Consider the following 27,725-nt stretch of genomic DNA (forward strand, 5'->3'; position numbering starts at 1 on the left):
TTAGCATTTTTTAACCCCCCCTCCCTCATTGGTGATACGTAGTGAGGTTTAAGGCCACCCCCCTCCCCCTTCTCAACATCACGTGTATTTTTAGTACCTACAACAAATCTTAAAATTTTCTGAATATTATCTTAATTTAAATACAGGTATAAACTATAATCTTATTTTATTCTGAAATTAAGGACCATAATAAAAATGTCTACACCAGGTTGCCGCCGTGCCGCTTAATATTTGTTTAAAAATCGCGCGTTTGACGAAAAAATAAATACACAAGATATCTTACTACACCCCCCCTCCCACTTGTGTTAATTTCGTGATTTTTATCAAACCCCTCCCCCCCATTTCAAGCCTCACGTGATTAATGGACAACCCCTAAGATAGATAACATGGAAAAGATAAAATTTCAATTGTTAATAACTACCAGAAAATTCAACCGAAATTTTCCATCAAATAGTTTCTAAAAACCTGCCAATACTAAAAATGATTTAAAGTAAAAAAATTTCTAGAAAAGCACAAATTATATTGTCTCAAAGCTTATAATTATGCGTTCCTGCACATTAAGTACTTGATATTATTTTGATCGGATTTTTCGTTTCGAAATAATCTTAAAATATAGGGTTATTATGTTTCAAAGAATTGAAAAAAAACTTCAATATTTTTTGAAAATATAAAATTACATAATCTTATGATACAAGAGAATAAAAGATGCCACCACTACCTGTTACTTGCCAAAAAGAACTTTTTTCGCGATATCTTAAATCCTTTATGGTATACAGGGTGTCCTGAGAAGAATGCGACAAACGGATACCCGAGTGGATACCATAAATGAAGGTTATCATGGAGGACTCGTCTGAGTGCCTTCGTTTGGAATATACAGGGTGATGTTCATCTTATAAGTGAAATTTTACAGTTCAATAACTCTTAACTGATCGACCGAATAATTTCAAATTTTGAAATTTAGTTATCCTTCATTATCGCCTTCCTTTAATATTTCTGGAATCGAACAAATCAGATCCGGATTAGTGAAATTTTACACTTTTTCTATTTTCGTGAATATTGGATTACCCTGTACGTGATCATTATGATTTTTTTTTCGATTTCGTAACTACAAAGAAATAATTCATAATTAAAATTTGAAATTTCTGCTTGACACCGTCATACAGGGAGATTAATAAACATTCCCTTATGAGTAAAATTCATAGTTCGATAAACCTTGAACTTATCGGTAGACTTATTTCGAATTTTGCAGTTTGGTCACCCTTTATGAATGCCTTCCTTAAATTTTCTTTCAAATTGGAAAAACAGAACTGGACTAGCAAAATTTTAAACTATATTTCCGATGATGTCGGATCACCCCGTATATGACCATAATGATTCCTATGACTGAAAAAGAATACCAAAAAAGGATCTGAGATACACTATCTTAGATACATCAAAGTAAACAAGATAATGTAAAGTATCTGAGATACATTTTTCCAACAGTTATATGTTGCTATAACTAGGATAAAGAGGCCAAAAGAAAATTACTACCTAATCGTAATAAATCTTCCACGTGCAACAACAGTAGCCAATTACACTTAAAATCAATTTCAATAGACAACCAATTCATGCTATACTGCCCTCACTTGTACCCAAACTGATGAATGGTTCGGCACCCATAATTTTCAATCACAGTGACGCAATTGAAAAGCTACACAGAAAACAAATGAATCCACCGCTCTCCTATAGAAACACACCATCAAAACGACCTTCCAATGGTTGAATCAGAGTACTTATGGTGGTGACATAATTTTCGTATCTTCGACCTTCGATCCAACCAAGTTGACGAAGATTCATAATTCAGCATTTAACAGTTTCGCCGAACAACGTTGAGCTTGCACAAATTATACCGAATTTATGGGAGTGCTACTACAGTGAATAATACTTCAGACGAGAAATTGAAACATAACTGAGATATGAGGAGAACTGCCCACACCATCCGAGCTGTCATTGCGTATTCGGTGTCATTTTCATTAACGAATAACGTTGATGTGGTGAAACAGAATTCTAGGAATCGGTCATAAATAAACACTGTACATTTTCGTCCTACTGCGGCAAATATACTATCAATTAACTGCTATTACTCATTTTATTTATTACAGACCTGTCCTGAACAAAGTATGTTCGGAATACGAAGTCAACCATGCCAAAAACATTAGTCACTTAAGAATTAGCCTTCGATTAAAAAAAAAAACCAAATATAAACATCATTGAACAGAAAACTAAGTACAAGAGAATCAGAACTTAGTCAAAGTTTTATCCATTAGGTTTAAATCAAATAATTTATCGATAATGCAGACAGACGTTAAAATTCCATCCTGTGATAATTGTGAAGATTTCACTTCCTCAATGAAGTATGCAGATAATATTTCTAAATTTTATTTAGAATTGGTGAAACTCCAAACTTTTTTTAGATACTCTTCCTCTCTTTTCTCAAGCTGTATTTATCCAGACCTGGATGGCTGGATATAGGTCTCTCTCAAATATTTCCACGCCTTCCTATCATGTGCCTTGATCACCAAATTTTCTCCAGCCGCCTTGTTTATATATGTATTATAAGGTAATACATCAAGAATTGATCTATATAAAATTAAAAATAAGTAAAGATCTATTAATCCTGAGGAATTCACAAGCAATAGATCTACTCATAAGAAATCGAAAGATAACATTTTTGGTAGATCTGTATATATAGACATAATAGCTTAAGAACCTAAAGAGTAAATGGTCCATAGATTTGCATAGCCTATACATACATCTATACAGCATATAGGACGTAGGTGATGATCTATACGATATTACTTAATGGTCAGAGGAATTGATAACTTATTTCATAATTGCAGAAATTGGTTGTTTTTGAAATTACATAATTGATATCCTAGGTCTTTTACGTTCGATTTCCCATCCAGAGATTTGGATAAACATCTTCTTTCATGATTTCTGTTAATATCTGACTGTTTGTTTTCATGTATGTCCATTTAGTTTTTTGTCAGTCTTCAGCAAACCCAAATAGCCATTGATCGTTTTTTTCTGCTTTATCTTTCGTACAGGTATGACATCAATAGCTCCATACACTTCAGACAGAAGTCACAAACTTTTCACTTGTTGATAGATCAAAGTACATATTTGATTTCTTATTATTTCTGAAGGCATATTTTGCAATTTTTTTCTTTATACATTCAAGGCTTTCATTATCCCAATTTCTTCTCCCATGATTTCTTGCAGACATTGCATAGAAAAAATACGCATAATCAGAAGATTAAAAGGTCCATAGATAGCTGTAGATAAAACACTTGTAATCCAAAAATATTTCAGAATCCATCAAAATTTTATTTCACTATTTTTTTTAGCTCGATTTGATCTTTACATAGTTGAAATCCCATCATCGAATCCAAAACCAAAATTTCACCACAATTTATTATCCATAATACAGCAGCATCTGTGCTCACTCCATTGTAATCTAAACTCTCAAACTTGACATTAATCTAACGTATAATCATCAAAATTTCAAGTATATCATGAATCAAAAAACACCAAGCATAAATATCTCGAAATTGTGCATGAAACGCTCAACCATCTCTCGAGCATGCGCTGATATGTTAGAGGATCTCCTGAAACAGAGGTATGAGAAGGATCTGAAGGCTGATCTCACCAACAAGACCCAAGAAACCCAGACCATTTCCAAGACGACTACTTCCATCCTTGAAAACATCGAATTGAAGAATTTGCCTAGATTACCTCAAATATACTGATAATATGTCAGAGGAACAAAATTCTGATGAAGTTTTGAATGAAATAGAGGAAAGGATATCAGAGTCAGTGACAGATACTGTTGAAAAGAGACAAGAAGGAGACGATGAACCTAACGTGACTGTAGCTGACCAAAACGAATGTATAACTCAAATGTCAGAGAGGCTCCTACTCACTCGAGGCAGAAGACAAATCCTCAACAATTTATCCTTCCGTTTACCTCCTGATGCACCTCTATTAGAACCAGAACTTATTGATACCAATCCCCAAGATGAAGGCTTGAGGATGGCCTATTTGTTAGGGCAAGGGGACAACAGAGTCTTGGAGAATATGTGGAGGAACTTCAATCAGAACATAGTAGTGAACGTTAACATGTCCTCGTATTTCAAGATAATGATGGTAATTTTGTCTCTGAACTCCTTGTTGTTATTCAAAATCTTAGCTTGGGATCCTTTCGTGTTATCATTCTTTTGATTTGTCCATTGGAGAAGTGTGAAACTAAATTTCATGGAGTTTTTTATGTGATTTGGATGCATCAACGTCATATATTCTTGTGGTGGATGTTATCAGAATGAAGTATCTTCGCTAGGTGTGTTTAATAAAACGTTCTGTTTGTTTTATTATTGAATTTCATTTGTATACAAGCGTCAAATCAAAGAAGATTTTGCACTTCTGGGTTGGAGAATCGGAAGTATGAAAAAATATATAAGGTGTAGTAGAAAAAACCATTATTTTTCTCATAGATAGATCTGTATCTCGCATTGTATAATTGTTAGTCCGATCGAGTTCTACTAGATGGCGTAGGAAAGATGAGATTTCGTACTACAAAAATTTTTTTGAGAGTTTATTGATAAGTTGATTCAGTTCAGTTTAAGCGAGCGTCAAAGATAGACTATAGCAATAAGAAAATAAACCATAATTTACCGTTTTTCTTTTGGTTTTGTCGAAAAACCGTTTGGAACCACTTGCATAAGGCTGGTCTCAAGAAGAAACTCGATGTATGGGTACACAAGTTAATACAAAAAAACCTCACGGACCGAATTGGTTGGTGGCAGTTGGTGATGAAAACACTAACGACAACGTCAAGTGAAAACGGTCATGGCCGAAAAGCGGTGAGCCGACAGAAACGGAGGGCAAGCTAGGATTGACGGCCAAGAAGGTTTTGCTATGTATTTAATAGGATTGGCAGGAAATTATCTACTATGAGTTGCACCCCTACGGCACAACTGTTAACTCGGAACTTTACTGTCAACAATTGGAGCGTCTGAAGGAAGCAAACAGCGGCTAGATTTGGCAAGTAGGAGAGAAATTGTGTTCCATCAGGACAACGTCAAGCCACACATATCGATATCGACTCTCCAGAAACTTCAGGAACTTGGTTGGTAGATTCGTATGTATCCACTTTATAGTCAGGACTTGGCACCAAGTGAATACCATGTGTTCCTTTCCATAGCGAACAATTTTGCTAGTGAAAAATTCGCTTCAACTGAGGTTTGTGAAAATCGACTGTCATAATTTTATGCCGATAGGAAAGAGGGCTTCAATGAGAGAAATATAATGATATTACGAAGGTAATATCACTATAGTTAGAATGATGAAGATCATTCTAACTATAGCAAAAATAAAGGATTTCTTTTTACTACACCTTATAATTTGACAATTGAAGATTCGAATAAACTTCTGAATAAATAACTGAAACCCTAGAGATGTGGAATCAAAAGAGCGTGGTGAAATTCGTATCACCAAAGGGGGATAAATAAAATTGGAAAAGAAAAACGGCAGAACCATCAATATTTCGCATATGGTATGATTGTTTCTGTATCCTCGTTGAACCATTTGGCGTCAAAAACAATATATTTCAGCACTGAGCCTTAAAAGAAGCAGTTTAGATTGTTAAAAACGTCGTGTTAGATTGAAACTAGTACGCGCCGTAGATCTACCTTGTAGGTAGATTCGCTTTGCCCGTAGATACACCTTGTAGGTAGATCTATTTTGCCCATAGATCCTCTTTGTCCATAGATCCACATTGTCCATAGATCTGCATTGGCCACACATGTACACCTCATATAAAGTTCATTCAAATCGGACTAATATACAACGCACAGTCTGTATGTAATTTGAGGAATAATTTTAATCAAATCGACATCAAACATCGTGTATATAAAGTTTTTGTTGAAACACAAAAAAGCAACCAAAAACACCAATGAACATGCCCGACTCGTTATTCGAATACCTTCAAGATGGCAGAAAGAGCAAATGCTATGATACCAATTTTCCATACGGAATCTTCAGGAATGTCTAAGACTAACCTAAAGCTATCATCCAAATTTCCAGATTTCATTCTGCCTATTTTTCCAAAAATATCAAATTGGTATCCCAATTCAATACACCCTGTAAAATTTTTGATCAATTATTATATTATTCCTCACAAATTATGAAAACGAAGAATAACCCGAAGTTTATAATCCGTTGTTTCAATAGGTTACAATTTTGCATAAACGTCCGATTGCCACTCAAGAATAATACACCCTGTATGAAATCGTCAATCACTCAGTGTATACCTCCAAGATTTATGCAAAAAAAAATAACCTGGATCTAAGATCTCAACTATCAGATTTCAACAGGTTTCAGTTATCCAGAGTCGTCCAATTGGACCTCGGAAATTGAGCACTCTGTATAAAAAATATTCATCGCACGTATATTTTCGTAAATTATGCAAAAGAAAACTAACCGGAAGCTCTAATTCCAATTTTCAGATTTATAAGGTCTCGATTTTCTAGAAATATAGGTATAATTGACGCTTGAAAATTGTACCCCCTGTATGAAATGGGAATGTGGGAATCCCTATTATTTTAAAATAATCATTGATTTTATTTGATCCATTTCACTATTCCAAAGTATTCACTGCCAAATGATATAAAATTAATAACTGGCGAAAAAATAAGAAAAAAAAATTACGACCTGCTGCAAGATTTGAACTCGGAACCCATAGAGACTTCAGTTTGAACGACCGGATCCCTAACGATCCGGCCACAATGCCTTTGCATAATAAGGTGCATTTGTGCTTGTTATAGGAATAATTTCAAAATAAATGGTGACAGAGATTCTATAAGTTGATGAATTTTCATGATTTTCGTTTAAAAAATCGTTAAATATTTAGGTTATCTAATTAAAATATCTCTACCTACCGGCTTATTTCAGGTTGGATGCTAATATCTGTCTGAAATGATATATTTACGTATGTCCTTGACAATTCACATGAAACGGAATGCTTCAAGATTTGACGAATTTCCATGAAAATCTCCACAAAACGCAAAAATATCATCATAAGAGGGCGGTACATACAGTTCTAGTCTATTATTTCCTCAAATTTCTCGTTAAAAACTTCTCAAATAACCAAATGACTCCTGGTAGAGGCTTCTGGCAAATCAAGCTTCCCACTGACTAAAAACGTTTTCTTTCTAAAATATCATCAAATATACCTCGAAAAACGGATAGAAATCGTATATGAATCATCTTTTCTTGCATCTTTCCTCTGAATTCGTCCAAATTTCAATGTTTCTAGTCGAATATCATCTGACGTTTCTCATTTTCATTCACATCGTTTCTTATTTATAATTAGGGGCGTTCCTATTCTGAATGCCATCGATGGATGTTATCGGGGAACACAGATTTAAGAGAAACGTCAAAATGTTACCAAAATTGCACATTTTTGCGTGAATTTTTCGAGAAAACAAAGACGAAAATCGAAAAAAGGGCTCCGTTACTTTTCCAGTTCATCTTTCGTGCATCAGATTGAGCCAAAACATCTCGTCCCGACGATATCCTACGCCCCATCTCGTTTCTAGAAGTTTTCACTTTTCGACGAAAATCGATTTTTTCGTCGGGTTTGAGAATAATTATAAAATAATCGGGGTATTTTTGCCGAAAAACCCCGGTACCGTAACAAATGTCCGTCTTTCTTCTTTCGAAACGTATTATCGCGTCCCTTACTACTTCTTTGCGAACGGTCGAAAAAAGTCTAAACTTTTCTTCCCTTTTAAAAAAACACGTTTCTTTCCCCTTTCCCCCCCATAGTACTGATTCCACGATTAGTATATCTAACTAGTACGCGCCGTAGATCTACCTTGTAGGTAGATCAATGTAGCTCATAGATCCTCTTTGCCCGTAGATACACCTTGTAGGTAGATCTACATTGACCATAGTTCCTCTTTGTCCATAGATCCTCATTGTCCATAGATCTGCATTAGTCACAGATGTACACCCCATAAAAAATCATTCAAATACTGCATATCTCCTGTATTATCGATATCGGACTAATATACAACGCACAGTCTGTATGTAATTTGAGGAATAATTTTAATCAAGTCGACATGAAACATCGTGTATATGAAGTTTTTGTTGAAACACAAAAAAGCAAACAAAAACACCAATGATAATGCCCGACTCGTTATTCGAATACCTTCAAGATTGCAGAAAGAGCAAATGCTATGAAACCAATTTTCCATACGGAATCAATTCTTCAGGAATGTCTTAGACTAACCTCAAGCTATTATCCAAATTTCCAGATTTCATTTTGCCTATTTTTCCAAAAATATCAAATTGGTATCCCAATTCAATACACCCTGTAAAATCTTTAATCAATTATTATATTATTTCTCACAAATTATGAAAACGAAGAATAAGTCGAAGCTTATAATCCGTTGTTTCAATAGGTTACAATTTTGCATAAATGTCTGATTGCCACTCAAAAATAATACACCCTGTATGAAATCGTCAACCTGTATGTCAGTGTATACCTCCAAGAATTATGCAAAAAAAATAACCTGGATCTAAGATCTCAACTATCAGATTTCAACAGGTTTCAGTCGTCCAATTGGAACTCGGAAATTGTGCACTCTGTATAAAAAATATTCATCGCACGTATATCTTCGCAAATTATGCAAAAGAAAACTAACCTGAAGCTCTAATTCCAATTTTCAGATTTATAAGGTCTCGATTTTCCAGAAATGTATAATTGACGCTTGAAAATTGTACCCCCTATATGAAATGGGAATCCCTATTATTTTAAAATCATCATTGACTTTATTTGATCCATTTTACTATTCCAAAGTATTCACTGCCAAATAATATAAAAATTAATAACTGGCGAAAAAATAAGAAAAAAATTTCAACCGGCAGCGAGACTTGAACTTGCAGCCCATAGAGCCTTCAATTCATTCGACCTCATCCTTAACTACCCGGCCACAAAGGCTTTAAGTAAATTCGTGCATTTGTGCTTTTTATAGGGAAACTGTCAAAATCACAGGTTTCAGAGATTCTATAAATATGAATAATTTTCATGATTTTCGTCTAAAAGACAATTAGATATGAAGGAAATCGAATATTTATATCTGTACCTACCGATTTATCAGTCCAAAATGAAAAATTCACGTCTCTCCTTGACAACTTACATGATACGGAATGCTATAAGATTTGACCAATTTCCATGAAAATCTCAACAAAACACAAAGATGCCATCAGAAAAGGACGTTTCCTACCATTCCCGTTCATCATTTGCTTGAATATCTCGTTGAAATCACTTCAAATAACCAAAATAACTCTAGTAGAAGCTTCAGCAAACGAATGTATTCGACTGCCACAAAACGATTCTGTTTGAAAATATCATCAAATATACCTCGAAAAACGGATAGAAATCGTATATTAATCATCGTTTCTTGAATTTTCCCTCTGAATTCGTCCAAATTTCAATGTTTCTAGTCGAATATCATCTGACGTTTCTCATTTTTATTCACATCGTTTCTATTCTGAATGCCATCGATGGATGATATCGGGGAACACAGATTTAAGAGAAACGTCAAAATGTTACCAAAATTGCACATTTTTGCGTGAATTTTTCGAGAAAACAAAGACGAAAATCGAAAAAAGGGCTCCGTTACTTTTCCAGTTCATCTTTCGTGCATCAGATTGAGCCAAAACATCTCGTCCCGACGATATCCTACGCCCCATCTCGTTTCTAGAAGTTTTCACTTTTCGACGAAAATCGATTTTTTCGTCCAGTTTGAGAATAATTATAAAATAATCGGGGTACTTTTGCCGAAAAACCCCGGTACCGTAACAAATGTCCGTCTTTCCTCTTTCGAAACGTATTATCGAGTCCTTTCGTACTTCCCTGCGAACGGTCGAAAAAAGTGTAAACTTTTCTTCCCTTTTAAAAAAACGCGTTTCTTTCCCCTTTCCCCCCCATAGTACTGTTTCCACGATTAGTATATCTAACTAGTACGCGCCGTAGATCTACCTTGTAGGTAGATTCGCTTTGCCCGTAGATACACCTTGTAGGTAGATCTACATTGCCCATAGATCATATTTGTCCATAGATCCACATTGTCCATAGATCTGCATTGGCCATAGATCTGCTGCATTGGCCATAGATCTGCATTGGCCAAAAATCTATATAAAATTCATTCAAATACTGAATATCTTTTGTATTATCGATATCGGACTAATATACACCGAGATACTAAGGTTTCAGTATTTTCATAAATATGCGTCAGCAACGCACAGTATGTATGTAATTTGAGGAATAATTTTAATCAATTCGACATGAAACACCCTGTATATGATCGTCAGTCACTTAGTATATACCTTCAAGAATTATGCTATGGAATAATAACCTGTAGCTATGATCTCAACTATAAATCTATTGTGCACCCTGTATGAGATGAAAATGTGGGAACCCCTATTATTTTCAAATCAGTTCATTAATTTTATTATACCGATTTTCATATTTCAAATAGGTCTATTCATCAAGAAACCTCCAATAGGCACGGTAACTTCAGAAACACTGTATAATCGTTATTCTCATAAGTAGATACTTTGAAAACTACGCGAAAACATAAATATATAATATGTATATTACGGAATTATTCACACAGTTGACCAAAAAAAATTTGATCCATTTCATAATTTCAAAGCATTCACCGCAAAATAATATAAGAATTAATAACTGGCGAAAAATAAGAAAAAAAATTCACTGACTGGCAGCGATTCGAACCTGCAGTAGCGCTGCGCCTCAGATTATCAGTCCGCGACTTACAGCCTCCAGCCATGACCACGTTGAGGAACTTATTGCATTTCTGCTTCTTATAGGGAATATGTCAAAATCACAGGATACAGAGATTCTATAAATTTGAAGAATTTTCATGATTTTCGTGTAAAAAACCGTTAGATATGAAGGAAATCGAATATTTATATCTGTACCTACCGATTCATCAGTCCAAAATGAAATATTCACGTCTTTCCTTGACAACTTACATGAAACGGAATGCTATAAGATTTCACCAATTTCCATGAAAATATCAACAAAATGCAAAGATACCATCAGAAAAGGACGTTTTCTACCATTCCCGTTCATTATTTGCTTGAATATCTCGTTGAAAACACTTCAAATAACCAAAATGACTCCTATAGAAGCTACAGCAAACCAATGTATTCGACTGCCACAAAATGATTCTGTTTGAAAATATCATCAAATATACCTCGAAAAACGGATAGAAATTGTATATTAATCATCTTTTCTTGCATCTTTCCTCTGAATTCGTCCAAATTTCAATGTTTCTAGTCGAATATCATCTGACGTTTCTCATTTTCATTCACATCGTTTCTATTCTGAATGCCATCGATGGATGATATCGGGGAACACAGATTTAAGAGAAACGTCAAAATGTTACCAAAATTGCACATTTTTGCGTGAATTTTTCGAGAAAACAAAGACGAAAATCGAAAAAAGGGCTCCGTTACTTTTCCAGTTCATCTTTCGTGCATCAGATTGAGCCAAAACATCTCGTCCCGACGATATCCTACGCCCGGTCTCGTTTCTAGAAGTTTTCACTTTTCGACGAAAATCGATTTTTTCGTCGAGTTTGAGAATAATTATAAAATAATCGGGGTGTTTTTGCGGAAAAACCCCGGTACCGTAACAAATGTCCGTCTTTCCTCTTTCGAAACGTATTATCGCGTCTCTTTCTCCTCCCCTCCCAACGGTCAAAAAAAGTCTAAACTTTTCTTCCTTTTTAAAAAAACACGTTTCTTTCCCCTTTCCCCCCCATAGTACTGATTCCTGACTTAGTATATAGATGAGCCTCCTAACTAAAAAAGATTTTGTGTTCTAAATCAGTATACACTTCTTGTTATCATGGACACACTTGTTGAGCACTGTTCTATCGTATAACACTTCTTGTTGACCAACTTCCATATATTACCTATATATCTGTTATAACTAAATTGATACCTGATTAAGCTTGATCTCCTATTGATACACCCTTTATAATTGTCCAAACTGGTACTATGACAAGAAGTTTATAAAACTCTTCTCTGAATTGAGACATTTAGCAAATAACCTTGTTCAATATTGAAGCGCACCCATAAACAATATTTTCAAACATTTATTATCCATTGCAATCTAACGATATTACCTCACATCCTTTTGCAATCTTGTTCTGTACGATAAATTAAAGGCAAATATCCTCGATTGGGATGTAAATGATGGCGGAATCCTATCCTTAATCAACAGAATAAAAAGAACAGTAATATCGTCAATTATATAGAGAACTTGCCTCCACGTCAATTAATTCGGTACAATAATTTCGATTTTTCGGTGAATTAACAAGCAGGTGATGCAATTAAAGAGATAACATCTGTTTGATTATATGAGACCAGGTGCTAATTCTTCAGAACATACTTTGGCGCATATAGGTTCTTTTGAAAAATGTAGATAATTAATTCTTGGAATCAAAAGCGTATTGAAATAGTGACTAATCTAATTATTTTTGTATATAGGCCCTAAGGATCGAATATCTATGTATGTATCTCGGTATGTATACTACAGGGTGGACCACCTAAACCAAACAAGTAAACTTTCGTACGAAAGGACCCAGAAACTTGAATTTTACAGAGTGGATTCGGATCTTCAATGACGCGATGAAGCTTGTTAATGAGAGAAATTGGATTAGGGGTTCCGTGAATATGGACGTTCGAGATATTATTTTTTTGTTAATTTCAGAACTCCATATTAGATCGAAATGAATTTTGGCATTTGGATGGAAAATGATAATGCAAAATATCATGTTTATCGCGTAACCCAGAACAATCAAAAATTGAAAAAGAATATCGAAAAAAAAAGGATTTGAGACCAAATCTATACATATATCCAAATACATTTATGTGGTGTCCAAGGATGCAATTGGCAAATTAATGACATGTGCTCAGAAATTCCTGATTTTATGTTAGTTCTTTTCTCATTCATTTCAATTGTTGATGGAGCTCCTAGTCAGATTTTGCCCATAACTAAAACTTAGAGATCATTCAAAAATTTTCTGTTTCTATTTTGAAGTTAATACAAACTTGTTTTTTTTAATGCAAACCATAAAAGTTTCCTTAAAAAAATCGCTTTATCTCCCTTTTCAAAGATATATAAATTACTCATGATAATCTGTGAACTTCAGATAATTAAAATTTTCGGTGGCCAGTAAGGTCTCCGGATTTAACACCGTTAGAAATGGTCACACTTGAATAATAACCTTTATTAATTCGAACATATTGAAATGTTATAAAATTCTAAAGGTGTTAAATCCGGTGACCTAGATGGCCACCAAATATTCAAATTATTTGAAGTTCACAGATTATATCATAGATATAGCCAATTGGTTGAGTTGCCGTGTGAAACTGAAACTTTTGATGCTTTTCAGGGTCAGTTGCGCCATTTGCCTAAACATTGATTTATTCAAACATTGATTACTCTCTGATTTCTTAAGAGAAATCAGAAATTAATCGATGTTTAAATTTTAATCAATGTTTAAGCAAATGACATTATAGTTTGATGAGAAATTTATATATCATGTTATATCTTTTTGGATAGAAAACAATAAAGCGATTTTATTTGTTATAAAACTTGTATGTTTTACATAAGTTTATGTTATAACTTAAAAACTAAAGGCAATAAAATACAAATGATTACATCAAAGAATTCTACTGAAGAAAGTGCCTGTAATAAAGAAGTTATGAAAACTTTTCATTTCACGCCATTTTCAAATTTTCTCTTATAGCTTGAAAACAGTTGAATTTATGAGGTTGCGGTTTTCACCAAATTAATTCTCTCAAAAATCGAGCTAGAATGAATTTGGTACAACCGATACATGTGAACACTTTTCACACAATTTTTTTTTCATCTCGAATATCTGTTTGGTATTCATTGGAAGTTTTATTTTTTGCATAAAAACTGAGCCCTGTATCTGAGTCAACGTAGGGCATCGAACTACATCGTCAATATGGAAATTCCTAGAGGACGTTGGGATGATGTAACGTATCGCTGATTCTGTTGAATATTTATAACCTTATCTGGGGAAGCTGGGGCTCCTTTCCCGGGAGCTGGACCATTGTTCTCCCTCCGGAAAGCTACGTCTGTGAAATTACTCTGTCTGCAGCTCCTGAATACGAGAAATATTCATTTCCTGATATTTCTTTGTGGGCTGAATGTTGAAATCATCTTGGATTATGACACTTTCTTTCATTTGGTGCGTGTTTTTAATCTCTAGGTATAATCATCTTCCTTTTGATGGATATATATTTTGAACTTGTGCCATTCCCTTTGATTTCCTGAAACTATTCAATAATCTTTATTTTCTTCTTGAACTCTAAGTTAATCTTTTCGTCCGAAGTCTGTATTTTTCAAACCGGGAATAGTCTGAAACGATTAAATTCAATTCTGTCCGTCCGGCCATAAACCCGGTAACTCTCAAACGAAAATAAGAAATTTGAAAATGTAGTAGTCCTATCTCAAATGCCGCAGTTAACACCTTCCCGCGTACTGTGCCAAATTTGGAACATGTTCTTTTCAACATATTTTTAAACACTTGGATTGGTCCAGAGCCGTAAACGCATTCTGTTCCATATTCGGCACACTCACTCCTCGGCGTTCAGAAGCTTTTTCCAGTGTTTCCGCCGCTTACACCTGTGAAGACGTATAGTTTTAGTGATAAAAAACCTTGGAAAATAAAGATTTTGATGAAACCAAAAAATATTTATTATTAAGTAAGTGTTCCTTATTCCGATTCCTATGAAGAAATACCTTCCATCTTTCACTTTTTCATTGTAAGTCATTTTTTTTGTTGCTTGTCCCATATTCGGAACAATTTGCACTAAAGGCTAAAATATCTCATTTCTTGTTTTGATGGAACAAAGACGAATGACGATTTTACCGTATTGAGATTCCTTTATGCAATAGTTAAATAATGTGTAGGAGAACATTATAAGCCAACAATTCTATTAACTATTCATCACTGGCTGAATTCAAACTTGGTCTAGGAGAAATTTCAACAAGATCTTACTTGACACCTAAGAAGCGAGGCCGACCAAGTTGCTCAGTGCAGCAAGATTCGAAAAAAAGAAGTATTCTTTCTCACAGAGACCTGTCTCAGAAATATTTTGCGATAATATATAACATTTTCTTGAATGGCATGAAGATCACAAAATATATAGTTATCTCGAATGCAAAGCAAAGCCACAAGTTTCCTGTAAAAACAGGAATTTTGCAGTCACAAGTTCCCTGTGAAAAATGAAATTTTGCATTGTCTTAACAAGGGCTGAATTGTTTTCGACGTTTCCACTTGGAATGAAAATGTATTACAACCTACTTTTAATAATTTGATTTCAATAAGTGAAATATTTTAGTTCTCTTCATAGAGTAATGAACATAGGTAGAGGGAGTATACGCAATTTTCACATGTCCCCAACATAGTAAGATTAAGTTGTCGGATTGTGATATTTTTTCAAATCCACAATTTAACTATATCGTTATAAATGTATATTATATCGAATGAAATATATTTACTTGAGTGAATCCCGATTAAATATGCAAATATTAATATTTGGAATCAGGTATTTGTCCCAATTGTCGAATTTATAATAAGCAGAATATTTATTATTTTCTGTATCCACCTGCTGAAATACATAGTTTGGCAACTTTTGCTCTCCTAATTGTTTCAAGTCGTTTGACTCGCTTGAAGTTTGTTTTCTGAATTTCTGATATATTTAGGTATTTATTTCAATATATTTTGAGTTAATTTGTAGAGAAACTCGCAAATTGAGTGAAATATCGTATCACTGATATGTTTTCATTTCTGCGCGCTTCATGTCAAATTGATAGTTCATGTTGGGGACAAAATTTACTTACTGAAAATGACATATGCTCCCTCTTTCTATGTTTATTACTCTGAGGTTCTCTTTATCGCGAATTGTGTCAAATTTGGCATATGTCATATTAACAGATGTTCAACTACCCCTCCGTTTTCCAAAAAAATATATAGTTTCGAAAATGTTAATCTTACTAAACAATTATTTTCATTTAGTGTGTCGTAAGTAGGTGATGTGAATTGTGAATAGTTCAATTCATTTCTTACATTGAATGAAGTTAATAAAACGAATATATCAATCTCGTCACCAAAAATTATTTCCACTCCAATACTAAAATTCTCCTCTCAGATATTCGCGTATTACAAAGTAACCAAGTTTCCTTGGAATTCTCCTACATTACGAATGTTTATGACTGCACAAAGATGGGAATACAGCGACAGACTGACGCTAGTGACGCTGCTTGTTGCCATTCAATGGGTCTCAAGCCTGAACGTGAGTGTTATCGTTATGCGTATTCACGAAAGATCTTTTCACGTGCTAGGGCGATAAGCCATCAGGAAATGAAATTTGGGAGAAGCGATGAAAGATAGGCGGAGAGAATAATCTCCAACTTATCGAAAACTTGACAGCCTATTTGTGCGTGTTAAACGAGATTACTATGACGTATGGTGAGGAATATGTTGGTTTATGCGAGAAAAATAAATTACGAGAAGAAAAGATTGGAAATTATTTAGGATAAAGCTTTGTTTTCTACTGGACAGGAGGAAATGTAATAGAAATAGAGTATGTTCATCTTGGCCTTGTAAAATACATCGTAAAACGTTTTTCACAATCGTTATTTTAGATTTTTTCCTAGTTTTTTAATGTTGTGTTCGATTTAAAAACAATAGAATTTGCATGGTATTGCATACTGTTCCGAACTCACATGGAGCAAGCCAGAATATTTCAATTATACAAGAGTTGTCCAAGTTTTTAGAAATACCTTTGGAATTTATGAAATTATTGCTAACGATACTCTCGAATAAACCCCGGTATTTAGCAAATCGTATTGAAAACAAGATTGTTCCGATTTGGTTTTTCTTATTGGCTGAATATTCCACGTTTCACTTCGGGGGCGTTTTTGGTTAAGGAAACATAGGTATAGTATATCCAAAGTCACTTGGAGGAAGCCTGAATATTTCAATTATACCAGGGTTGTCCAAGTTTTCAGAAATTCCTTTGGAATTTATGAAAATATTTCTATCAATACTCTCAAATAAACCCCGGTATTTAGCAAATCGTCTTGGAAATAAGAATGTCCCGATTTGATTGATCTTATTGGCTGAATATTTCCCCTCGTATTCCCCTTTCCACTTTGAGAGTGTTTTTGGTTACACTCATTGGCTGCATATATCACTTCTTAATTACTTTCTAATGATTCGCATAGACCAGTGTGGTCCATAGGGGTATTATTGAAATACATTTTTACTCAGTTTTAGTTCGTTGTGTGACTGATGTTTTTAATGATTTTCTATGATGTTTGGCAAAATTCTATGACTTATCTAAAAAAAGTTAATATTTTGCGATCAAATTCATTCCTCCAATTACTTTCGAAGTCAGTAATGATACGACGAGTTCAGAAGAAAATGATTTCGTATCCTAGGGATCTTCATACCACCGAAGAAAAGTTGTTTGGTGAGATTAACCAACAAATTTTTCATTATATTTTCTGATTTTATCAATGTATCAATGTTTGTGTAATCATGTAGAAGAAGCATATGACCTTGAGGCTCTCTAATTTGCTACGTCAAAATAGCAGCTACGTAGCCAGATCAAAAAATCGATCAAGTATTTCATAGTATAATTTCAACTATTCCCCTTTTTTCTACTTATAATCTGCTCCCAAGAATATGCCAGAGATTCCCTATGGGATTTGAATCCGGGCTCCGAGCTGGCCATACCCTGGTAATAAAATATTTGAATGATTTGAAATTAATAGCAACACAAATTTTTGAGCGGACGTCATCAGTGAATCGAACCTCATCATTTAAGACCAATGCCGGCTCAAAATTCGAAAAATGCAATCAATCTGACAGAATGATAGAGCTTATTCGGAGAATAAGCGCTCAAAAAGAATTCAAAGTTATAATCAGGAATTCGAAATTAAAAAAAAATGTAACACTCCAATCATATCCGTTGATCGTTTCCTCACAAAGAACGTGATACCGAGAGAAAGCCGACATTCAATTGTTAACTTCATTCCGATAACTCTTCATAACAACCTCTCTGTGAATGCAGCTCATGAAAGGAATAATTCCAATTGCATATCGCACAGATATTTTTCACTTTTAATTAATGTAATTAGGTGTTGCGTTCGGAATAGAGAAGAACCGAGCTTATCGCTATTCCGGCGGCGAGCTGATGGAATAAAATTGATGCAAATTGGCGAACGAAATACCTCATTTCCATCAGAACCGAAGATAGCGATACCGCGACATTTCTGTAGGTAGTGAGATCGTCTGCAGTTATCGAAATGTTAGAATCATCTTTGCGATCTTCATGGATGACTTGGCCATTATATAACAGCGACAAGTCAAGCACCTTTCAGTTGGTTAAAGGTCTCATTTATCACTTGGTTACGTTTTATGAGAATTTAAGAATCCAAGGAGATTTACTTGAATGGTGCATTTAAAATGGAATTGTTTTAATATATTGGTACGGAAAGACGCAAAATTTAAACAATAGTTCATTGTGTATCTAGTGGTGAAAGCCATACTTTCTCGGTCGACAAATGTTAAAGTTTACGAATGTGTTTGTATCACAAGGAACACATACCATTTTTTCTGAAATTGTAATCCACATTATCATCTCGATTATCATAAATTGAGAATTTGTCAAATGAAAAACTATTTTCGATTAAAATATCATTGATCACTATGAAATAGTTTCGTTGAATGTTGGGACAAAAGTCAGATAAAATCATTACGTATTTCTGTTTAATACTGATATTTATTTTCCATAAATATTTGAAATGGACATTGATGATAATGTTAAGATCAGATAGGCGGGACACCAATAGAGTTTGTGAATGCTGCTGAAAGTGTCTCCTTGAATATATACAACAAAAAATATAAATACGCTCAAAAACTTTTCATGGGTTAGTGCTAAGAAAAAAGACGACCTCCCGATCTGAAAGTGTAGTTATTGCATTCTTCTCCCATTTGTCAACAAAGTTGATATCATCTACATTTTTATAAAATTACTCCATGCTAAAATTATTGTTATTATTTTCCAGGGAAATTCTTTGAATCCCTTATGGTTCTCCTTGGCGCTGAAACCCCTTTCTAAATAACTGAATGCTATTGAAAGAGGTTTCAATAGTAATACATTTATACTCAATCATTTCCTATACATGGATGATCTAAAATTAATAACAGGCAAAAAAACAACTTGTGAATTATGGTCAAACTGGTCAAACATTTTTCGAGAGACGTGGGAATGAAATTCAGACTGGACAAGATCGTACTATGCTAATAGTACGATCTTGAAAGGAAGATTCAAAATTGACCGATCGCTATTTTCAATGGACAGGACAGCAATGAAATCAGACGGTCTTTACAAATACCTAGGAATGAAACAAAACCGACGAATAAACAATTAAAGAATGAAGGAACGAAGGGAAACCGACGAATAAACAATTAAAGAATGAAGGAACGAAGGAAGACTGAACAATTGAGTTCATTAGGATATCCAACAAAATTTCAAAAACAAACCTCAACAGCTTACAGCAAGAACATGACGAGAGCCATCAATACATACATCTATCTATGTATTGTTCAATTCTAACATACTCTTTCGGTATAATTGCATGAAGGAAACTTGCAACGCAAAATGAGAACGTTGATAACAAAAGCACACAAGCACCATCCGAAAAGTAACATTGAGAGGACGACACTGCCGAGGAATAAAGGAGGCAGAGGTCTGCTAGACACCATGGAACTTGCCCATGGGCAAATAGAATTCCTACGAATATACTTCAAGACAAATCAGACACGTCAGACGTCTAAAAAATACTGTGTGAAGCAGACGAATCAACACCTTTACAACTGCACAAGGAGCAATTTTCATACAACCACCAAACAGATGTCAAATGTTTGCAGGAATATAAAGAGAAACACGAAGCAGTAGGAGGAATACTACATCAAGAATTGGCAATCAAATTAGAACTAATTCAATCTGTAAAAGTGTCATGCCATACCAACCGAAGACCATCCTGGAAAACGAAAGCTATAAAATGTACTGGGATCGTACAATTTTGACTGATAAAACAGTCCCTCACAACAGACCAGATATACAGTTTGTCAATAAACATCATAGGACAGCAATACCAAATAACAACAACATGCGTCAAAATGAGGTCGAAAAAATTTCCAAATACATAAAGGGACCTCGAATTTCAGATAAAGTGGCAGTGGCGAATGATATCAACGAGAACTATTCCAATTATCATCTCAATAACAGGAATAGTACCTATCCAAACATCTCAAGAGAAATATCAAGCAACAAGGGCTTAGTGAGTATAATATGTAATATTGTTGGATTTATGGGTTTTAAATACAGAGTATTCACTAATACACAGATGATGATTTTAATCGTTTACTATAAAACTCTCTAGTAAGTCTCTCTCTAAGCAAGCTCAACGCAGAAGGGCTGAATCTCTGAGGTTATGTCCCTGTCGTTTGCTCTCGATCATTGAAGATCTATTCTTGTTCTTTCGCTCGATAACCTCGATGGTCCCGTCACTCGTTTAACGCTCGCTCGCAGCGCCACGGTGACGAAATGAACTATACTACAAGTGTAGGGTAATGTTGGTAGTCTCTCTCGTAATTTGTTCAGATGAAGTAATACTCTAACAAATATAATGCAAAAAGCTATTCTTTTAGGTACGGCAAGGACGGTGAGACAATTCCTAGGAAGCGACGGACAAGGATCGCTTGTAAGAGGATCAGAAGCTCGACGAGAACCAGAGTGACCACAAGGACCGGACACGACTGAGCTCTACCCTTCTGATATTTTAAATATCTGGGATTGAGTGAACGTTCCTCTAAGCGGGGAGTGAGAAGCCGACGGCGAGGAGAAATCCAACGCGTATAGGCAAAAGTCGGGGGATAATAATAATGATAAAATTTATTTAGCATCCGGCTAGTAGATAATGTGTCTCTTTTCCCTCTTCTTCCTCAAGGGGGCGCTTCACAAAGAATTGACCAATCAACGGTATCATTTTAAAATGTTCATTTGATCTAAAATATTCGTGCAAAAAAATGACCAAAACTCATTACAAAAGAGGTAAAATTATTATTTCATGAAGGTCTTCGTACTGTGCTGCCTTCTACTTATTAACTTCGGAAAAAGAAGAAGATGAAATGGATTTACAACTTCGTACACCGAACAAAGTTTGGTCATGGTAGGAGCACCAGAAGAGAAAAGAATGGGTATCAAAGTTAAGTGAAACGCGAAAAACCACGTGGTGGTAATCCCTCTTAAGGTTTTACAAGAGTAAGTGAGCACACCAGTATTTAAGACATTTTGTGTGTAACATTTTTAAAGGCCCACCCGATATCCAGAATAAAGAATTCCATCTTAAGACCTGAAAAAGTCCCGGAAAATTTATGTTCTCCAGTTGAACCCCATCCAGTTGGCTTGTTACTCACCGCCAACGCTCTGGCTTCAGTGCCGGCTTTCAAAAGTAATCTTTCGGCCTCTTTCAGGCGCTTTTCACCTCGAATTCGCACAGTTAAACATCATTAACATCCGTTTCGGAACTATTTGCTGTTAGGAAACACAAAGCACGTGCGTCGAAATGGAAAACGAACGGAAAATCGTGTTTCGATCCTCTGCAGCTTTGTACGTTCTAAAACCGTCTATTTTATCGAAATACACGGTTTAAAACTTCAAAGTGTTACTTTGAAAGCGGAAATTAGAGTTGGTATAAATTATATGATCCCGCAAAAGGGCCGATTCTCTAGATAGGATTAGAATAGTTAAAATCATTCGATGTGTTTAGATTGTTAATGAGTAGGTAAATGAGAAAGGTAAATGAGAAATGTACACTTAATTGCATTGGAAGTGTTTTGCCCAGAATATAATAATTGCTTTAACTTCAAATTGGTTCGGCCATGTCATGTATTCGAATAATTCGAGTATTCTGAAGTCGAATTTTTGTTATTACAAAAATTCAAATACTCGACTAATCGAATCATGAAATGAATATTTCAATTATCGTCTATTCAACTATTCAAATATTATTTAGTTGGCTGTTGGTATTTGAAATGTTCGAACATTTAAATATTCGACAATTATACAGATATTATTTTCAGTTGAATCCATTGGCGTATTGATTTTTTTCGAATATAAACCATAAATATTTCTGTAACAAATAAAATCGATTTTTTCTTCTTTTCAAAAAAATATAACAAGATGAATAAATTTTTTATAAAACTATAAAATCGTCAAAAGTTTCAGTTTCGCGGGACAAATGAACCAAGTGCACCGGCGTGAACTTGGCAGCCACTTTTCAGCAGCCGAATTCATTCCAGCAGCCAAACGACCAGTGGCGTCGGTAGAATTTAAAACTAACGAATCGATCTGTTTTTGGGGTGCAACGCAAGAATTTGCTTTTTGAGTTTACTTGAACGACTTCAGTCAAGTTTTTATGACATTTCAATGCACAAAATAATATTATAGATGAACTTGAATTATGCTGATCAATGAAACGACGGGTTATATACAAGTATTTTCACGAATGAAATCTTGAAAAACGTTTAGCCAAGTTGATATTTGGAATACTTACTCTTCAATAGAAACAGAATAACATATCCGAAGCCCATTGATTTGCAGGCCGTCTAAGGGGTAGTTTACACTTGTGAATTTTTGGAAATTTTCAAAAATGACCCTGTTAAAAATGTTTAGCCAAGTTCATATTTGGTATTCCTACTTTTGAATAGCTAAAGAATAACATATCCGAAGGATTTTGATTTGCAGGCCGTCTAAGGGGTAGTTTACACTTGTGAATTTTTGGAAATTTTCAAAAATGACCCTGTTAAAAATGTTTAGCCAAGTTCATATTTGGTATTCCTACTTTTGAATAGCTAAAGAATAACATATCCGAAGGATTTTGATTTGCAGGCCGTCTAAGGGGTAGTTTACACTTGTGAATTTTTGGAAATTTTCAAAAATGACCCTGTTAAAAACGTTTAGCCAAGTTCATATTTGGTATTCCTACTTTTGAATAGCTAAAGAATAACATATCCGAAGGATTTTGATTTGCAGGCCGTCTAAGGGGTAGTTCACACTTGTGAATTTTTCAAAATTATCAAAAATGAATCTGTCAAAAATGTTTAGCCAAGTTCATATTCAGTATTATTACTCTTAAATAGCTACAGAATAACATATCCAAAGGATTTTGATTTGCAGGCCGTCTAAGGGGTAGTTCACACATTTTTGGAAATTTTCAAAAATGACCCTGTTAAAAACGTTTAGCCAAGTTCATATTTGGTATTCCTACTCTTGAATAGCTAAAGAATAACATATCCGAAGGATTTTGATTTGCAGGCCGTCTAAGGGGTAGTTTACACTTGTGAATTTTTCAAAATTTTCAAGAATGACCCTGTCAAAAATGTTTAGCCAAGTTCATATTTGGTATTCCTACTTTTGAATAGCTAAAGAATAACATATCCAAAGGATTTTGATTTGCAGGCCGTCTAAGGGGTAGTTTACACTTGTGAATTTCTGGAAATTTTCAAAAATGACCCTGTTAAAAATGTTTAGCCAAGTTCATATTTGGTATTCCTACTTTTGAATAGCTAAAGAATAACATATCCAAAGGATTTTGATTTGCAGGCCGTCTAAGGGGTAGTTTACACTTGTGAATTTTTGGAAATTTTCAAAAATGACCCTGTTAAAAATGTTTAGCCAAGTTCATATTTGGTATTCCTACTTTTGAATAGCTAAAGAATAACATATCCGAAGGATTTTGATTTGCAGGCCGTCTAAGGGGTAGTTCACACTTGTGAATTTTTCAAAATTTTCAAAAATGAATCTGTCAAAAATGTTTAGCCAAGTTCATATTCAGTATTATTACTCTTAAATAGCTACAGAACTACATATCCAAAGGATTTTGATTTGCAGGCCGTCTAAGGGGTAGTTTACACTTGTGAATTTTTCAAAATTTTCAAGAATGACCCTGTCAAAAATGTTGAACCAAGTTAATATTTAGTATTAGTACTCTTAAATAGCTACAGAATAACATATCCAAAGCACATTGATTTGCAGGCCGTCTAAGGGGTAGTTTACACTTGTGAATTTATGGAAATTTTCAAAAATGACCCTGTTAAAAATGTTTAGCCAAGTTCATATTTGGTATTCCTACTTTTGAATAGCTAAAGAATAACATATCCGAAGGATTTTGATTTGCAGGCCGTCTAAGGGGTAGTTCACACTTGTGAATTTTTGGAAATTTTCAAAAATGACCCTGTTAAAAACGTTTAGCCAAAATCATATTTGGTATTCCTACTTTTGAATAGCTAAAGAATAACATATCCGAAGGATTTTGATTTGCAGGCCGTCTAAGGGGTAGTTTACACTTGTGAATTTCTGGAAATTTTCAAAAATGATCCTGTTAAAAATGTTTAGCCAAGTTTATATTTGGTATTCCTACTTTTGAATAGCTAAAGAATAACATATCCGAAGGATTTTTATTTGCAGGCCGTCTGAGGGGTAGTTTACACTTGTGAATTTTTGGAAATGTTCAAAAATGACCCTGTTAAAAATGTTTAGCCAAGTTCATATTTGGTATTCCTACTTTTGAATAGCTAAAGAATAACATATCCGAAGGATTTTGATTTGCAGGCCGTCTAAGGGGTAGTTCACACTTGTGAATTTTTGGAAATTTTCAAAAATGACCCTGTTAAAAACGTTTAGCCAAGTTCATATATGATATTCCTACTCTTGAATAGCTAAAGAATAACATATCCGAAGGATTTTGATTTGCAGGCCGTCTAAGGGGTAGTTTACACTTGTGAATTTCTGGAAATTTTCAAAAATGACCCTGTTAAAAATGTTTAGCCAAGTTCATATTTGGTATTCCTACTTTTGAATAGCTAAAGAATAACATATCCAAAGGATTTTGATTTGCAGGCCGTCTAAGGGGTAGTTTACACTTGTGAATTTTTGGAAATTTTCAAAAATGACCCTGTTAAAAATGTTTAGCCAAGTTCATATTTGGTATTCCTACTTTTGAATAGCTAAAGAATAACATATCCGAAGGATTTTGAATTGCAGGCCGTCTAAGGGGTAGTTCACACTTGTGAATTTTTCAAAATTTTCAAAAATGACCCTGTCAAAAATGTTAAACCAAGTTAATATTTAGTATTAGTACTCTTAAATAGCTACAGAATAACATATCCAAGGCACATTGATTTGCAGGCCGTCTAAGGGGTAGTTTACACTTGTGAATTTTTGGAAATTTTCAAAAATGACCCTGTTAAAAATGTTTAGCCAAGTTCATATTTGGTATTCCTACTTTTGAATAGCTAAAGAATAACCTATCCGAAGGATTTTGATTTGCAGGCCGTCTAAGGGGTAGTTCACACTTGTGAATTTTTGGAAATTTTCAAAAATGACCCTGTTAAAAATGTTTAGCCAAGTTCATATTTGGTATTCCTACTTTTGAATAGCTAAAGAATAACATATCCGAAGGATTTTGATTTGCAGGCCGTCTAAGGGGTAGTTCACAAATGTGAATTTTTGGAAATTTTCAAAAATGACCCTGTTAAAAATGTTTAGCCAAGTTCATATTTGGTATTCTCACTCGTAAATAGCTACAGAATAACATATCCGAAGCACATTGATTTGCAGGCGGTCTAAGGGGTAGTTCACACTTGTGAATTTTTCAAAATTTTCAAAAAATTAGTCAGAAATGAACATCTTCTTGGACCGGTTAGTAAAGATGTATGTAGGAAATCTCTGAATTGGTTAATACTGAGAAGGAGTGAACCAGTCAATTTCATTTGCATTTTTTGTGCACACCCAAGACGCGAAGATGATTTCATTTGCAGGTTGTGTATACGATCGTGTCATCAAAAATGCATTTTGACAACGAATGAAATAGCACGTGGATGTACCGTGAATGAAAAAATGAAGAACGGGATTTGTGATCTCTGCAGACTATATTAAATATGGAAATTTGAACCAATGATAAGGAAGTTGAATTAATAGTCGAACCGAATATTTCATTGATGTTGGTCGTTTCTATATTTCAAGTTATCTTTGTCTCGTTAAGCTAGTTTCATAACAGCGGATTGCGGATTATTTATTGAATAAATATATTTTTCATATGCCTTCTTGAGCTCAGTCCTCTCGACTAAAAACGATCTAGTTTTTCCGTAAATCAATGTGCTTTGGATACGTTATTCTGTAGCTATTTAAAAGTAATAATACTGAATATGAACTTGGCTAAACATTTTTGACAGATTCATTTTTGAAAATTTCGAAAAATTTACAAGTGTGAACTACCCCTTAGACGGCCTGCAAATCAAAATCCTTTGGATATGTTATTCTGTAGCTATTTAAGAGTAATAATACTGAATATGAACTTGGCTAAACATTTTTGACAGATTCATTTTTGATAATTTTGAAAAATTCACAAGTGTGAACTACCCCTTAGACGGCCTGCAAATCAAAATCCTTCGGATATGTTATTCTTTAGCTATTCAAAAGTAGGAATACCAAATATGAACTTGGCTAAACATTTTTAACAGAGTCATTTTTGAAAATTTCCAAAAATTCACAAGTGTAAACTACCCCTTAGACGGCCTGCAAATCAAAATCCTTCGGATATGCTATTCTTTAGCTATTCAAAAGTAGGAATACCAAATATGAACTTGGCTAAACATTTTTAACAGGGTCATTTTTGAAAATTTCCAAAAATTCACAGGTGTGAACTACCCCTTAGACGGCCTGCAAATCAAAATCCTTCGGATATGTTATTCTTTAGCTATTCAAAAGTAGGAATACCAAATATGAACTTGGCTAAACATTTTTGACAGGGTCATTCTTGAAAATTTTGAAAAATTCACAAGTGTAAACTACCCCTTAGACGGCCTGCAAATCAAAATCCTTTGGATATGTTATTCTGTAGCTATTTAAGAGTAATAATACTGAATATGAACTTGGCTAAACATTTTTGACAGATTCATTTTTGAAAATTTTGAAAAATTCACAAGTGTGAACTACCCCTTAGACGGCCTGCAAATCAAAATCCTTCGGATATGTTATTCTTTAGCTATTCAAAAGTAGGAATACCTAATATGAACTTGGCTAAACATTTTTAACAGGGTCATTTTTGAAAATTTCCAAAAATTCACAAGTGTAAACTACCCCTTAGACGGCCTGCAAATCAAAATCCTTCGGATATGTTATTCTTTAGCTATTCAAAAGTAGGAATACCAAATATGAACTTGGCTAAACATTTTTAACAGGGTCATTTTTGAAAATTTCCAAAAATTCACAAGTGTAAACTACCCCTTAGACGGCCTGCAAATCAATGGGCTTCGGATATGTTATTCTGTTTCTATTGAAGAGTAAGTATTCTAAATATCAACTTGGCTAAACGTTTTTCAAGATTTCATTCGTGAAAATACTTGTATATAACCCGTCGTTTCATTGATCAGCATAATTCAAGTTCATCTATAATATTATTTTGTGCATTGAAA

General features: G+C 34.3%; 1 protein-coding gene across 5 annotated transcripts in view; it reads right to left on the reverse strand.

Moving 5' to 3' along the window:
* The window catches only part of LOC123682980 (protein winged eye), a 186,377-nt gene that overhangs the window by 130,716 nt on the left and 27,936 nt on the right, over positions 1–27,725 (reverse strand). For 3 of the 5 annotated variants that reach the window (XM_045621845.1, XM_045621844.1, XM_045621840.1), the window contains exon 1: positions 2,867–2,886. The exons of the other annotated variants lie outside the window; for them this stretch is intronic. In XM_045621845.1, the coding sequence (XP_045477801.1) occupies positions 2,867–2,871 (5 nt within the window). In that variant the 5' untranslated portion in view covers positions 2,872–2,886. Of the gene's footprint in view, positions 1–2,866; positions 2,887–27,725 lie in introns of those variants that run through there. 5 annotated transcript variants of the gene reach the window in all.

Source organism: Harmonia axyridis, chromosome 6 (genome assembly GCF_914767665.1).
Source record: "Harmonia axyridis chromosome 6, icHarAxyr1.1, whole genome shotgun sequence".
NCBI lineage: Eukaryota > Metazoa > Arthropoda > Insecta > Coleoptera > Coccinellidae > Harmonia > Harmonia axyridis.